The sequence below is a fragment of the Pteropus medius genome, unplaced genomic scaffold (assembly GCF_902729225.1).
Source record: "Pteropus medius unplaced genomic scaffold, Ma_sr-lr_union100, whole genome shotgun sequence".
In the NCBI taxonomy this organism is placed as follows: domain Eukaryota; kingdom Metazoa; phylum Chordata; class Mammalia; order Chiroptera; family Pteropodidae; genus Pteropus; species Pteropus medius.
The window spans coordinates 6,232,734-6,250,216 of NW_024354502.1; the positions used below are offsets into that span (position 1 = coordinate 6,232,734).

The 17,483-nt window shown below is 38.3% G+C and overlaps 1 protein-coding gene across 1 annotated transcript in view; it reads left to right on the forward strand.

Annotated features, from left to right (window-relative positions):
* The window catches only part of MRPL13 (mitochondrial ribosomal protein L13), a 43,978-nt gene extending 32,891 nt beyond the window's left edge, over positions 1 to 11,087 (forward strand). Inside the window, exons 6-7 of the mRNA XM_039853704.1 lie at positions 920 to 1,041; positions 10,799 to 11,087. Of these exons, the coding sequence (XP_039709638.1) occupies positions 920 to 1,041; positions 10,799 to 10,820 (144 nt within the window). The 3' untranslated portion in view covers positions 10,821 to 11,087. The remainder of the gene's footprint in view (positions 1 to 919; positions 1,042 to 10,798) is intronic.
* The last annotated feature ends 6,396 nt before the right edge of the window (positions 11,088 to 17,483 follow it).

Consider the following 17,483-nt stretch of genomic DNA (forward strand, 5'->3'; position numbering starts at 1 on the left):
TCAGGTTAAAGGAGGCACTTTAATTCTTATGGTTACTCATGCTCTTCATTTTATTTAGTTCCTGTTCTTTCTTCTTTTAACCTATCTCTCACATACATGCTTTACTCTTTAGTTTGCTTTTTATTACCCAAATTCTGACTTTTTTTTGCATTTTACTTTTCTTTTCATTTTTCTGAACATTTGGATATATAACCAGAGAAAGTCATTCTGGACGGGGGGGAATACTATTAATCAAGACACCAGAATGTCAGTGTAGACCAGTGCATGAAAGGTAAAGAGGCTGATAACCCAGAAGCCAAGGGTATGTGAAGAGAAGTGAGGTCAAAGAGGTGGGCTAGAAGTGAGGACACTGGTTGAGGAGGGACTTTAAAAATTGCAAGCCGTTAGAGGCCCTGATCTCGTTTCCTTTATATACTCAGCATCTAGCACAACTCCTGGCTCATTGAAGGAGTTCAATGTTTGTTGGCTAAACGACTCAAAAGAGCCAGCAGATTTTCATTTTTGCAAGTTTTTTCTGGCAACAACATGGAGTGTAGATTGAAAGCAGTAGACCCAGTACACACACTCTTCGGATAAAAAAATCACGAGAATGAGCCAAGGCAGTGTGAAAGGAGAGGAATAAATTAAACAGTATTTAAGAAAAAAAATAGAATTTAGTGTCTCAATAGTTGCCAAAATTGAAGACATCTAATTTATCATGAAAAATATGTTTGTCAAGATTAAAGTAGGAAGCGTATTACTATAATGAGATTACTTATATCGTTGGTCTAATGTACTTTTAAAGATTTTCCCAAAGTTTATATTGTTCTTCTCATTTTATAAATATTGCTTTTGTTTAGTTTTTAATAGTTACTAAGTATTATTAATTACTAAGGAATGTATTTTAAGAAAATTAAGTCTAAATTTTTTTTTAACCCAGGATATACCAGAAGACATTCTTAAGAATTTAGTGGAAGAGCTTCCTCAACCACGGAAAGTACCGAAACGTCTAGACGAGTACACACAGGAAGAAATAGAGGCTTTCCCAAGAGTGTGGTCTCCGTAAGTCTGTTTCTCTCTCTCTTCATTTTTTTGTTTTTAAGCTGAGTGTCCTCTCTTTCCTTAATCAAATGGTAAGACCCTAGAAGTGGAAAGAGTGGACTTTATTTTAATCCTTTGGATACTCTTTGTAGCTTCTACCTGCAAATAAACTCTAGTAGCTTGTCTTTAAGTCTTAAGACCTTGCTAGGCAAGTGCAGGGGTGTTCATAGGTGCCTGTAATTGTCAGGCATTTTGTTCGAGATGACCTTACTTGGATTGATTGTAGTCTCTTGGAATGATAAATGACTTGTTGTTACCTGAAACAAAGTGATTCTCCATTTTCCAGCTCGCGTCACTCACTAAGCCAAGAATATCATCTAATGAGAAGTCACCAATTCTGGATACTTATTGATAGCCTTGATTTAAATAGAAAAACAAAATACTTTTTTCTTTCCTCTGTACAGTCCCCTTGACTTAAAGTCTGGAAAGCTGCTTAGCTTTGACATACTCTCTCTCATCTAATAGTTTCCAGGCTTCGTTGCCTGACCTGCCAGGCTCTCCATGACCTGGCTCCTCTCTCTCTCTTCAGCTTAAATTCTTCCCACTCTACTGTGCTGTTCGAGCAATAGCAGGCTGTTTAAAACTGGCACCTTTTTATGTAATTTAACTCTCCTTGGCCTTTGTTCTGCCATTACTTCTGCATAAAAAAAGTCTATCACCTTTATCGTCTGGGATAGTTCTTACTCATTCTTTAGACCTTAGTTCAGATGTCATCTCCTTTAAGAAGCCTTGCCTAAATATCAAGACCAGACTAAGTGCCCAACTATCTTCTGTCATAGCACCGGCTCTGTGACTCTGTCATTAGCACATTTATCTCAAGAGCAAGGGCTACATCTTGTCATCGTTGCGTCCCCAGTGCATAAACCAGTACTTCACATGATAGGGCCTCAGAAACATTTGCAGAATTTACACAATAAGTCTAGAGCAAACCACAGATCCACACGGCTTGACCTACACAGGACATATAATCTTCCTATAGATTCCACCCTCTGTACTCTGAAAATCGTGTTGTTCATTGGCTCTTTGGCTAGATAGGTTCATAAAAATATCGGCCTTCTCAGGATTGGCTTATGTCTAGGAATCTAATCATGGACTCTTTCGTTATTGCCTATATATGTGTTTATATATATTCCTTCAGACTCTTTTCACACAAGAGTAGTCTTTAGGGTATATTGTTTAAATCCATTTAACTCTGCTGACTAGTGTCAAGGTTCTACTGTAGTAAACCTGCCAATGGTGAGCAAAACAGTATTATCAGTGATCATTTACTGGGTACTTTCTAGTTGCCCAAGGTTGTGCTTAGTGGTTTACATGCATTGTACCTAACTCTCTCCACAGGCCTCTAAGATAAATATATTATCCTATTTTTAAGAGTAAGCCAAGTTTGTACCTGGATTTGAACCTATGCTGATTGCAAAGCCTGTGTTCTTTACACAGATGCAAAGTGCTTAATTAATTAACTTATTCAGCAAATACATATTAGCTATTTCTTTCACAAGACACTGTATTAGGCACTAGGGCACACACCGGATTAAAGCAGTTATTTCATTCAGTTTAAGTTATTTAGTTCTAGCTCCTGGGTCACGTTTCTAACCACTCTGCTGGAGTGCTGCTTGTTGCCTCTTGTAGCATCTTACATAAATGTACTTAAGTCATATGTAGTCCTTAGATATCTTGCTTTAATACGTTCTATTCTAAAAACATTTTAAGAAGTCCTTGAAGTTTTGGTAGGTTACCATGCTGTACAAAGTTCTGTAAATCTACGTATGTCATGCGTGATTGTCTTATAGAGACATCATCTTAAATAAATTTATATACCTAACCAATAGGGGTGTGGTACTTTTTTTTAACTAGAAATGCTAAAGGTGCTATTTAATCAAGTATGTGACCAAACACATATTATGCACTTAGAGTTAGTTATAAGTCATGAATATTCTAAAGTATATTATAAATCACTTAAACCAGGCAGTATAGTTATATAATAACCATTCACAGATTATATTTAATGTTATCATAGAGTACTATTCAAAATGAACATTTTACTGATTTCTCGTTCATTTAAAACAAAAAAAGGTGACTGAGTGCTTTTATTATATTAATGGAATTAGAAACATTCTCTGTAATTATTTTCATATAGACTTTTAGACAAACTTCGAGCATTTGATGCTTTTTTTTTTAAGTTATACTCTGGGAGTGGATTTTCTTACCCTTTCTTTTCATTCCATATTTCACTGTGGCAAGAGTATGCATTAGATACCAGACTTTTCTTTATGCTATTAAGGTTATGATCTTTCCTCACAAGTAGCCACACAACATGTTAACTTATATTCCTAAAATAAAAATGTGTGCATACATTTATTGAAATTTGAGGATATGAGGATATATCATAATATAAATGTATTATTTAACATTAATCATTCAACATTTCATTATTCTGCACAGAAGAGTTGACATCAAGTCTAGTTATTTTTTATTACCCTGGAATGCATGTGACTAGGAAAAAATACTCATTTTTTTTTTTTTTTGGATTAATCAAAAATTTGTTATCTAAGAAATCTCTGATCTTTAGTTTGGGGCTATCTGTGTAATAGAACTTACCATAGTGATGAAAAAGCTCTGTATCAGAGCTAATGCAGTAGCTCCTGTCAACATGTGGCTCTTGAGTATTTCCACTGAGCTAGTATGACCGAGGAACTGAAGATTTAATTTCATGTAATTTTAATTCACTTAAATTTCAGTAGCCTTATATGGCTAGTGACTACCTTAATGGACTGTGCCATTTTAGTTGTTTGCTATGTCATAAGTTTTAGCATTAAATATTATATACGTTAGCATTAGAATTAAAATATTTGATGTACCATGCAATGCAATTCATTGAAAATGGGATTTCTCAGATAGATTTGCTTTCATGAGAAAAAAAAGTTGGTCTTTTAGAGAAAGAAGCTGCTTAAAATATGCTTTTGTTCCACCCTAAATAGCTAAGCCAAGAATATAATCTTTCTTCGGAATGCAGCAACTGGGGTTCATCCAAGGTAGATCTAATGGTGAATCTGCAGAGACTTGACTGAAACAGATGTACCTGTATTGCACCATAAATAAATAGACACAAAAATAGCTTGCTTTGGTTTTCGTTTCCATGGCAATAAACTTAAAATATGTTTATAATATAAAAACGTACATCTTATTATTGGAACTATCATTAGCTTTTGGTTAAATGTAAGTTTATGCTTTTCTATTGGAGACAAAAAATAAAAAATTTTTTTATTTTTCAATTACAGTTCACATACATTATATTAGTTTCAGGTGTGTAACTTAGTGATTAGACATTTATACAACTTACAAAGTGATCACCCTGATACATCTAGTACCCATCTGATACAAGTTATTACAATATTATTGACTGTATTTCCTATGCTATACTTAACATCTCCATGACTATTTTGTAACTACCAATTTATAATTTATACTTCTTAAATGCTTCCTATTTTTTTCACTCTTCCCTCTACCCACCTCCATCAAAATGCTCTCTGTATCTGTGAGTTTGTTTCTGTCTTTTTTGTTGTTCATTTATTTTTTTAGATTTCACATATAAGTGAAATCATATAGTATTTGTCTTTCTGTCTGACTTATTTCACTTAGCATAATACCCTCTAGGTCCATCCATGTTGTTGCAGATGGCAAGATTTCATTCCATATGGCTAATACTCTGTTGTGCATATGTACCACCTCTTTATCCACTCATCCACTGATACACACCTCGGTCACTTTCAAATGTTGACTACTGTAAATAATGCTGAAGTGAACATATGGATGCATATGTCTTCTTGAATTAGTGTGTTGAGTTTCTTCAGATAAATACCTGGAAGTAGAATCACTGAGTCCTTCTTTGTCTTTTGTTGCAGCCTTTGTTTTAAAGACTTTATTGTCTGGTATGAGTATTGCTACCCCAGATTTTTTTTGTCTTGTTTCCATTTTCATGAAATATCTTTTTTCATCTCTTAACTTTCAGTCTGTGTGTGTCTTTCAGCCTGAAGTGAGTATTATTGGCAGCAGCCTTTGTAAGCGTCTTATTTTCTTATCCATTCAGCCACCCTATGTCTTTTGCTTGGAGCATTTAATTCATTTATATTTAAAGTGACTGTTGATAGATATGTAGTTATTGCCATTTTATTATTTATATTTTTTGTCTTTTTTTTCTCATTCTTAAAAAGTCTCTTACATGTCTTAAAATATTGGGTTGGTGGTGATGAACACCTTTAGCTTTTTCTTGTCTGGAAGAGACTAAAAGCTTTTGAGCTACAATAACAATTGTCAATCTAAGCTTTGAATCCAGTAGATAATAGACAAGGTTGTATTAATCTTAATTAAAAGCTACATTGTAGGATTTCACTTAAATATTTTAAATCACTTACAAAAGTTGTATTCTTTCAGGCCTAATTTCATTTTATGTGATTTTTTTTTTATGCTAGTTGTTTAGTCATTTTTAAAATAATAGTAAACAAGAAAGATAAAAACTGATTTTTTTCTGAGATAACTATAAATATTTTCTTGAAAATCCTTTTTCTCATTAGAAGTATTAAATTAGTACATGTACTTGGTATATTAGTACTTTTTACACTTCGTGGACACATAAATTGTGTTACCATAAGTTATGAAGTTATACTTCGTGTTTCTTAATAGTACAGAGTAGATGTGTGTTTGCCATGTGTAAGTGATGATTGTAGGGTATACACTTAGAATTTGTTTCTCAAAGAAAAAACAATAGCACTATCCTTTTTTCACAATTCAGTTGCCTGAGACTGTAGCTTTCAAATGGTCAACTTATTTTAATACTGTTGATAATTATTTCCATAGTCATTGCGCTTTGCCAACGCATTACAAAACCATAATAATCGTGGAAATTGGAGCACTGGCACTGTAATGGAAATTTTTCATTATGTAGGTTAAAAATAAAACTTGGATCATTTCATTCTTTCTATTTTCATTTTTACAAAATTCTGTAGGAGACCTCTTCTTAGGAAAAACTAGGTATGTGGAAACTTAACTCGAATTGCTTACATTATCCACAGAGTGATAAAACAAAATCAAAAAAGAAACATATTTTGATTCCTCACCCATTAAATTTGTAATGCTTTATTTTAAACAAAACCCTCACCTTTGTCTGGAAACTAAGTGTGGAAAGTTCCAGCATCAGTAAATGCTTGAAAACAGATGTTTATAATGAAAACCCCTGTTCCTGGTATCTAGTGCTCTTCGAGGGTTCTACGAGAAGCATGCCTGTAAGGAGAGAGGTGGTGAGGATGCAGGCGAGGAGCTCTGAGGACAGTCGTGATCAGCCCTGGAGTTGTCTTTCCTGAAAGCAGGATTAGGTGTAGGGAGTTTAGTAGGTAATCCATGCAGCTCCTTAAAAGGAAAACGGGGTTCCCGATGCTGGGAGCGTTAGCACTGGAGGGGGACATGGTGCGCGTCCTGTCCAGTCTGCAGCTCCAGAAGGCAGCAAGGATTTAAACTTAGTGCAGGCCCTCTGATACAAAGCTGTTAATCCTGAAAATTTACAGATTTCCAGTTTTAGTTAAATACTCCGAAAAAAAACTATTTTTATCTGTGCCTTTATAAAATGTGCTTCAGATCAGAGACTTAATCAAAGACAAAGAGAAGGATTTTTACCTTGTCAAAACCCATGAAGAGCTAGACATCTTCAGGATTTTCCATAATTCATGCTAGTCTAGTCGTGTGGCATTTTCCTCCAAGATTTAACTTAATTTGCTGCTCTTCACCGTCAGAAGTTATTAGCTGGACTTGGGGCAGCAAGGTTACGTTCCAGCTTTCCCACTCATTGAACCAGCTCAGCACTGGCTTAAACCACGTACCTCAGTGTTTCCACTGCTGAATTTTGCTCAAATTAGGCATTCTAAACTGATCTAAATTATTCTTCTGGATATAAACAGATTAGAACTGGTTGTTAAAATAAAAAGCAATCTCTATTTAAACAACCAAAACCAAATCATTTACAGTCTTAGCCAATAGAGTTTAGGATTTCAAAGTGATAGTTGAATATAGCAATTCCTATTAATTTTAATTGACGAAACCATAATTTGATTGAAAAACCATTTAATAATTTTATGAGTTTAGTTTTTTATAAAAGCACTCTTCGACTTTCTGATCAGGCTGGTGGCACAAGGGCCCGGAGAAGTGAGTATCAAGACACCGTCACTCTGCTTCGCTGTCACCTGTACAGCTCACATCTTTCTTTCAAGGAATGTGTGATGTCACCAGATTTCCTGAAATGGTTTATTCTAAATAATTTCATCCATACCCTGTAAATGCTTTAAAACTCAATCAAACCGACCTATTGTCTTTAAGATTACTCCACCGTTCCAATTTTATCCACATTTTAATATTAAATGTTTTTTGGGGATAAGAATTATACTGAGAAATATTCTTAAGAGTGAAAGGACATAAGACCTAAGGGAGAATTAATATTTTTGAGATTTATTAAACTTAAGTTATACCCAATTTCATGGATTTGCAGCTGAAATTAAGATGCTTTTTTCCTTTAAAAAATAAATTACCTTAATGGGACACATAATATTGTCTCTAACTGAACTGTAACATAAACCATGTGTTTTATAGCTTTATGTTTCATTTCATTCACAAGCCAAAGGGATTTTTCCACCATTTCAGAAAGAAAACTAAAATCTCCCAAAAGATTTTTCCTGAAGGCAAAAGAAGAGTTTTTTTTTTTTTTTTTAGAAAAGTCCCCATTTTTAAGGTAATGTAAATGTGTTGGCTTCTGTCATTTCTGTGTTCTAAATTTGAGTCTCTGCAAAAGATCCTGATCATTTGTCAGTAGAAAGAGGAAAGGATGAGTATGCAAACAAGGTGGCATTTCTTACAAGCAGCCAGTACCTGCTGGGTGAGGCTAATGACTGGGAGTTTAAGATCAATGATGCGGGGGCCCAGCCAGCCTTTAAAGGAACTGACAGCCTAATAGGAGTCATGTAGAATAAAATGGTGCTTGTGGGTGCTGGAGTCAGAGGGTCTGCACTAGATCCCCACCATTCACTTCCTAGCTGTGTGTCCCCAAAGAAGTTATTCGGTCCCTCCAAGCTTTTGTTTTGTCAACTATAAAGTGGGGCTGATAACGGCATCTTTCCCACAATGTAGCGAGGAAGATAAAATGAGATAATGCATGTGAAGTGGTTAATATACTTCCCAGCATCTATTAGGCACTCAGTATGTGTTACATAAATGCGAATTTTATTTTCCTAAGTAAGGGCGAGTATGATTTCACAAACACTGTAATGGAAGTATGCGGGAGGTTCTCTCGCAGTCTCAGAGAAGAGAGCCCTGCCCGAGTTACAAAGGAAGAGTTGTAGAGGGCTTCCCAGAAGATGTGAGCTTGGAGGTGGGTTTTGAAGGATTAGCCCAGTCCCTTCCAGCAGATAAAAGATAAGACATATTCCAAGCACAGGAAATCTCAAGGACCCAAAACCAGATGTGTGAACGTTTTTATTTGGCAATAGCAAGTAGTGTAATGGGACCAGAAACAAAGAGAAATAGTGTTGAAAGACTCATAAAGGTTAGCTGGGGCCAGTCATGGAGGGTTGTATGTTAAATTCCAAGGCGTTTGAATTCCACACAGCATGGAGGGCTATTAAAGACATTTACGCAGGGCCACTCGATATGTGGAAGTGGGATGGAGAAGGAATCTATACTCTCTAACAACTCTCAGGTGTCTTCCTCATGCCTCATTTCTCCCAAACTCTACATCTTCATTACTAGCTGCCTGCCGTGTCCGGATTTTCTCATACTCAAAACCAAGATCCTTCCCTTCAGAATCGGTTTTGTCTGTATTCCTTACCCTGAAAAAATAAATAGCATTGCCATTCACTGAGTTCTTCTAGCTGAAAATTAGTAGTCATCCTTGGACTGTCATTTTCCAATAGCTCCTTCCTCCATCATCAACCTGGCCCTAGCCCTCCTCCCTCTCCCTTCCCACCCTCTTCCCCTGAAACATGTTACATTTCTGCTTCCTATTACTGAACCTGTCCTTTCCTCTCAGTCATTACTGCTACAGCCCTAACGAAGCCCTCATCTTCACCCTTCTCACTTTCTCCCCGCAAAATCTTCTTGAAACATATTTGGGCTTAGGCCCCTGTTGCCTTCAGGTCACTATCTGCATTCCTTACAGATTACATCCTTTACACACACTTCCAATTTTCCTTCTAAATTCCATCAAAAGGTGCTTTCTGTCATCTCCTTGTTACTTAATAAATTAGCCTTTGGTGTGGAAACAACTAGACCGACTGAGCACATTTCATTATCTGGACCGGAGTTGCAGAGACTTTTTGTTAGGGCATCGGCTTAGAGGATTTCTTTCCAATCGCCTCACCGCCACCCTGTTGTATTATATGAACCAGCTAGACGGGAGGATAACTTGTTTCTTTAAATGTACCGATCGATGTCTCTTACTGCCGTGATTGTTTTGAGTTCACGTACCGAAGACTGAAAGGGTACACTTCGGAGCCACTTTGAGCTATCATATCAAACTGTCTTTCCCAGGCATTGGATGCAGTTTTTATGTTCAGAAAGAGATTTCAAAAACAGTGACAAAATTCTGCAGTTTCTCTTCTCGTTGTTATAGAATGACTGATACAGTGGAGCATATTTGGCTGGTTTCCCAGATCAGTGCCTGGACTCCTCTGGGTTAAAGAATAACTTTAAATTGTAATATAGTTCATTCACTCGGCCACTAAACCGTTGGTCTTCATAGCTGGATTGTCTCTTATCTTGTGAGTATTTTGTTTAAGAAAGCACACTATAAATGTAGAAAGGGACTAGATAACGTTGTTTCGGGGCAAACAGAGTTCATCTGCTTTTTAACGGAACTCAAACTATCGAATATTTTTACAGCTGTTCCAAAAATATCTATTTCATTTCCTGATTACTGACTTTCTTCTGAAAATTTCATATGAGCTCAACACCTTCAAATACACAATGTAAAAGATTACAGGACACTTTATAATTTTGTACGTTTTATAATTTTCTATTCTCCATTGTTCTAATTTAACATGTCCCTGAAAATGTTCTTTGTTTTAATACTACCACTAGAAGCAACTTTTGGGTATGATTAATCCTATAAATATATAAATGAGGAAAAGGTCAGGTATATATGTATAACTAAAATACCAAAGAGCTAGTGTTTATATACTTCGTGTATATATGTATATATATATATATATATATATATATATATATATATATATATATATATATAATTAAAATTAAATTTAACATGATAAAATAATATAAATCGGGAAATTACTCATTTAGAATTTGCCTTTTCTAGGTAAATCTATATCTTCCTATGGATTGTAAAGGTCTCAGTAATGTTTGCTATGAAAAGGATTTCATGAAAAAATACTCTAAAATAGAACACAGAAATTGAATTAATTCAAGTTTTTAAGTTATATTCATTCATAGGTACAAAGGGGCCTCTATACTCTCTAACAACTTGGGAATTGCCACTTAACTGTTCTAGTTTGTAAGGATTTGGCTTTGGTGTTTTTCACCAAAAACTTAGATATAATGTTTGTAGCTATTTCTCGATGAACAGTTACTTTCGTGTTAAATTGGGAAAATAATCTTCCTTCATCAGGCAGGAGAAAATGAAATATGATTCTCAAAGAAATAAATGTTGGTTTTTGTCTTTCAGACCTGAAGATTTACGGCTGTAGTAGAATGAAAGTTGCAGAAAATAACAATGAAGTGATCAAAACTTCCTGCTGATAAATATCTCCTAAATCACAGTGCTGAGTAAGACGCCACTGCATTTTGACAAGAAACTCGTTATGGGTGCTCCAGGTTTGTGGAGAAAGGTCAGGAAGGGATCTTCCTTCGACAGGAAATTGCAGTAAAATACATTATTTTACAGAATCTCTTTATCATGTAATCTGATTTGAATGTTATAATGGTGATAAAAATAAAATCGCTTACTCGGGTAACTGTTCAGTTTTTCATTTAATGAAAAAGCAAGCCCCAGGCAGCATCGAGTTAAAGTTGCCAGCAAGTGCCCGTCCATGCAGATTTCCTCCGATTCCCGATTCCCTATCGTGGTCTTGCCAGATGGGACGACAGCCCCACCTCACTTGACCTTTCGGAGACCGTTTTATCTGACCTCCCATCTATCACAGTTCATCAGTCCAGCTCAGCAGGGTTCGGTTTGCCGAACTTAGAACTGCTATTATCTTCTTCTCATCTAGCCTTTTGGTCTCCTTGACACCAAAATAATAAAATAATGTCTGTCTACCCTAGAAATATCTGCCCCACTGTGACGCTGTTTGCAGACCTCTTTCCAATGTCTCCATGCCTCTCCAAGCCTCCTGTCGGCCCCTGTACACGTCTGTGCTGGGCACTTATACTGGGCTGCTGGGATAACCTAGCAAAATCTCTTTTCTAAAAATTAAGAAGCCGAGCCACTGTATTTGGGCATTTTTATGGTAGGTTTTTTTTACCCCCCTTCTCTTACCCTGGCCAATCGAGGAGTGAATTTCTGACCACCTTTCCCATTCATTCCGTGAACATGTATTGAGTGCCTGCTACCTGCCAGGCTCAGTGCTAGGCACTGGGAAACAGAAATCACACACGTCTTCTCCCAACACACGCCCCACCACAGCTACAGTCTGTTGCAGGGTGGAAAGTGCACCTGGGTGTCAGAGGTGCTGCTGTGACAATGAATGACCTGTGATGTCGAGTGTGTTATAGGAACTGGCATTAAATATGAAGTGTGCTAGTAAGCACCCGCTAATGTGCCAGGCACAACTGCTCTCTGTAAGTGAATTCATTTAGTCCATACGGCAATCCTGTAATGATCATAATGTTCTCTGCTTTTAAAAATAGACACACTGAGACAACAATAAGTTAAGTAACTTGGCCAAGGTCACAGAACTGCTGAATGGCTCAAAAGCTCACAGACTTAGCCCTGCTAGATGAGGAAAAATGAGTATTTATGTTTACATATCACATATTCTGTAATAAAGCTAGCATAACCTGGTGCAGGTCAACAGCTACCGTTCACAATGAAGTGGCAGCTAGGTTTTTAAACTGTTGGACCACAATGCGGCTCCACCCTGGACTTCGATGTGGTAATCTTGGGTGTGAGCCAATACGAAATGAGCCCCCAGTTCCTGATGCAGCAGCTTTAATAGGGAGGAATTTTTATCTCGTGTTTCCTACCCACCTAGAACGATGCCTGGCACATGTTTCTTGGTTGAGAAAGGCTCACAGACGAGTCTTTGTTTCTAACGAACCTGTAAGATTTGAAGAAGTGAGATCATGACAACATGCTCAGTAAGAATATGGAGCACAGTCATCACATTACACAATATTCAGTCTGAATACTGAGACGAATCCCTATCAACCTCACTTGCTGTGTGAGCCACTTTGGTGGGGGAGGGGCTGCCTGATCCTGCAGAACCATGTCGACCTAAACAGGGGCTGTATTGGTAGAATGAATTGCTCCCCGTTGCTGTTGGGAGCTAACTTGACTATGCACTCGGAACCACAGCAGAGAGGCTTCTGCACCACATAAGTGGCCCTCAGAAGCAGAAGCTCTTGGGTCTTCCACAGCCTACCCATGTGCCATCACTTGGGAGTTTAACAGCCTGACCTGCACATATCCTAAGAGAACACAACTACACGTAGCCAAGTAAAATCACAGCTCACTGTATGGGACCCAGTAACCTAGAGGGGAAGACAGGCTGGACCAGCAGGATTGCAGCTCCTATTGAAGTAAAATGAACAGAAGAAACGAGTTTAAAGAATAAGAATTCTTATAGAAAAAGAAGGAAACCCTAACTCAAGAATCGTATGGGAAGGAGAAAAAATGCTCGTATATGTATTCTGTTGTTAAATGTGTAATGTGAAAATTAGTGCAAATAAAGAAATCACTAAAACCAAAATCGTGTTTATTCATATACAATTTTTCACCAGGGGCCTGTGTCTTGCACTATTGGGTAACACCATGTAAGTGTGAAAAACATCCAGCTGAGCATAATGACCTGTGGCAGAATAATACAAAACACCTTTCTCCATTTTACCCAAGTGCCTCACCTGCTGTATTTGCTCAGGAAAACCCAAGGAAGTGTCCTGATTATAAGTAGCAAAGGTAAAAGTATTGTGATGTTTTAAAGCAAAAGAGCATGTGATATCGCCAGGGCCAGCGAGCCTAAAGTAATCACACTGATGAATCCCAGAGACGACACTAAAAACAAGGTGAGAGCTAAATCTTAACTTCCCAGCAATCACTCCCTTTCCAGGGAACTGAAAACTGAAAAGCACTCAGTAGGCTGCAGATAACTGCAAACCTCATGCAGCGTGAAGCCATTGTGACATCTGATCTCATTTGGGGCCACAGAAATAGCTTCTTTATGAGAAGGGGCAATTAGAACAGTGAAAGTTGGGTTTTTGTTTTAAGCCAGTTCAGAGGGACAAAAAAAGGATAATAAGCCATAGCCATCTACCTCTGATAACCCATTTCACTCAAAAAATTATTATCTTCCACCTATTCTCCATAGCTCAAAAGCCACAACTCCTCACTATAAACACCTATGTTTATTATGTTTATTAGGAACTTAATAATATGTATATTTATTAGGAACTTAATAAACATAAGTGTTTATAGTGAATAGTTTTTTGTTTCACAAGATGGTACAAGGTTTGTGCTTTCTGCCCCATCTCCATTTTTTTCCTATAAACCCTGTTAATTTTGGAGCACAAAATTCCACCGTGCAGAGATAATTTTTTTTTTTTTTGGAATGCACATGCCACTTTATAGGACAGCTGTACTCACTGTGACTGCTGGTTTATCACATCCTAGTGTCAGGCTGACTTTTCTTCCAGGGTCCTAAGCGGTCACACTCCCCCAGCAGACGTGGCCACATGGGAGATACTGTACCAAAGTCTGGTGCCATCTCCTTGTCCTGGCTGGGTTGGAGTGGGGAGCACCTCTCTGCAAGCCTCAAATGGGGAGGGCAATGCCGTTGACATAGCCTGTTCTCATCACCAGGCATGGGTTATCTCCAGGGTCAGTCAGGACCTAGCAGGTGGCCAGGATAAAGCTGAGTTCCCAAGCAGATCTTTAAAGCCATGCTCGGCCCAGAATGCAATCCTCTCCTTTCTTATCCTAATTCCTACTCTAAATTTACAAAGTGTATACGACTGAGAACTATGCCTGGCGAGACTGATAAATCATGTCTCGTGGTGTAGACAAACTTGGCCATGTGTTAGGTTGATGGTAATGAAGCGATGCTGCCATCTTTAAAAGTGAATTAAGAGTGAATTTGTTTGATTTGTAAGTTTTAACCCAAATGAAGGAGGTTTAAAAAAAATGCATGTAAATTGCATTTTTCATCAGATTCTTACTAGAGTTTTTTTTTTTCCTTTATTGCTAGTTCCCTCCAAGCCAGATCTAGACACCGTTGCTCTGCCCGTGCCCCCATCTTTTTTCTATGCTACAGTTGACTGATTTGTTTTCCTACCTTCTGGAAAAGGGGATTCGTACTCACTCAGCCAAGAACATTAAACGTCCAGGTCTTTCCTGGCTGAGAATTCCACGGTGGAACAGGTAGCAAATTCTGAGTCTGCGAAGCCCAAAATCCCAGGAGGGATTCTGCTGCCAATCTCTACAATGCTGAGTTTGAATTGGATAGAAACCTATTTCAGAAGGTCTGATCTTTCCAAGGCAGACATTAAGGCTCCGTTTCAACTTCAATACAGGCCCGTACAGAAAAGTCGCAATTCTCTCTCTGCCCAAAAATCTAAAATAAGAATTGAGTAGTTTTGCAGCATCTCTGCTGTTAGGGGCTTCGCCTTGAAAGAATGTAAACCTGAAATCAGCTACCGGTATAACAGTCATTCTACCTGACGGCCAACTTTTAGTAGGCTGGCTGCCAGGAAGGTTCGGAATACATTTTCCACATGAAGATGGCATAAACAGGATCTCTGAAGGAGACACACATTAGTATCAGTGCCATTTGGTCCACGAGAAACTCTTTGATTTCAAACAAATCTTTATTTCAAAGCTTAACTTTGCATTTACTGCCCCCACTGTTTAATTCCAAGGTTCATACCCACTAACGCCTTTGCCGGCTGCTAGAAAGCCGTTCTGTTGCTCACGAAACACCTGTGCTTTATAGGCTGCTGTGGAGCTCCAGCTTGTCAACCTGTATTAAATCGTTTAATTGTGATGCCATTTGGCATCTTTTTTAGCAATCACAAAACTAAAAAGGGTCCTGAAATTTAGAGAAAAGTCTGAGTATAAAGCATCTGTCTTTGACTTTTTGGCAAATTCACAAAATCCAAATAAAATATTTTTATAACTTCTTAGAAAAGTATTACTAGTTATTTTATAATTATGTACTGTTACCAGCATGGTGTATATGCAGAGCCATAAATCATGGAGAAATGTGAATATGTATATTCAGAAAATTTGGTCTGGAAGTCTAAACCTTTGGAAGCAGTGATTAATAGTCAACTCTCCAGTCTGTATCGATCATTTGACCAATATTTACATTCCAGAAACTATTCTACGTGCTTGAGATACATACGTGAATAAGTTTCCTACTATCATGGTGTTCTCTTTCTGGCACAGAGTTCCTCAAACCCTTGGAATTTCCTAAATGATGAGGGGGATCAATGTGGCTTTTGTTATGTTAATGAGGTGCCATTTGGAAAGCATCAAAAGTCGGAGGCTGGTTACCAGGGGGCCAACTATGTAATTAAAGCCTTGGAACACCCCTGACTCCAGGGAGGGGAGAGGGCTGGAGGTTGGATCAATTGCCAATGGCCAATGATTTAATCAATTGTGCCTGTGTAACAAAGCTCCCGTCAAAAGGAAGGGTTTTAGAGAGCTTCAAGTTGGCTGGAGTTCAGCTGACTCAGGCTGGGCTCAGCTGGGCCTGCATCCAAGCCACAACGTGGGGCCAGGCCTATTCCATGTCTCTGGCTGTCCTTGGGCCAGCGGCAACCTGAGGCACATTGTCATGGTGAAAGGCAGAAACAAAGAAAGCAAGCCTAACAGCAAGCACATTTCAACCCCCCGCTCGTGTTATGTGCACTAACAGCCCACGGCCGACGTAACTCAAAGTCAACAGCTTGGAAGACGTTCTGCTACATGGAGGTGATGGATGGGGGCGGGAAGGAGCGTCTATTTTTTATATTTATATTTTATATATAATGTACCTGAAGTGCAACGGGGAAAAGAAGTTGGATTCTATGTTTTTATGGTGGAGCCTGTAGGAATTTTGATAGATTGAATAGAGTAGGAAAAAAAAACGTCGATCCACTTTTACCCTCTAACCGTTTGGGGAAGTCGCCTGGACCTTCCCTCACCCCAGTCTACCAGGAGAATGAAATAAAAAAGAAAAGGAAACAAAATCCTTCAGTCTTCCTAAGGGAGTAAAAGTTTTTTTCCTGACCTCACTTTTCTCTCTATACAACCCCTCCCTATTTCTTTGCTCCCTTTTTGCAGCAAGACTCATCCACAGATGAGTCTTTTTTTTTTAAACTCCTTTTTCCCCCTTCAATTCCTTTAGGCTTGGCCTTGCACCATTCTACCAAAATTGCTTTCTTGAAGATCTCAAGTGGCCTCCACGCTTTCCATTTGTCTCAGGTTAAAGCCAACATCTACACAATGGCCCACAGGCCAATATGTAATCTGGCGCCCGTCATTTAATTTCATCTCCTACAATTCTCCTGCTTCTGCTCAGCCATGCTAACTCCTTGCTCTTCCTTCCCAGCACAGGGCCTGTGCCCTTTCCACTGCTCGAATACTCAGGCCCAGATATAGCCTCATGAGGGAGCGGCTTACTCCCTCGCCTCCTTCCAGTCTTTGCTGAAATGTCACCACTGATAAAGCTTACCAAGACCACCTTACTTGAAACTATAGCCCTTGCCCTTCTTGCCCCTACCTTTCCCAATTCTCTTATCTTTTTCCTATAACACATTCTTCCTACGTACTGTACCATTTACTGCCTTATTAGGTTTATTGTTTATATTCTGTCATTCCCATGAGAATGCAAGCTCAGTGAGATAGAGATTGTGTGTGTCATGCTTGCTAATGTATTCCAAGTGCCTAAAACATCCCAGGGATATGTAACTGTTGCTCAATAAACACTTCCTGTGTACATGGGCAATTGCAGAGGACTCCTCACTAGTCTCTCGGACTTACGTTTCTACCTTCCTATTACAGATCCCTTCTGCTCTCCTATGACCTTAGCCAGAGTTATGGTGGACAGGTGAGAGATCAGCTGGTGGCAGCGCTCACACCTATGCAAGGAACTTCTGTGTTCCGCCTCATACAAAGACATGCCCTGGTTAGATGTTAACGGGGCTCAACAGTT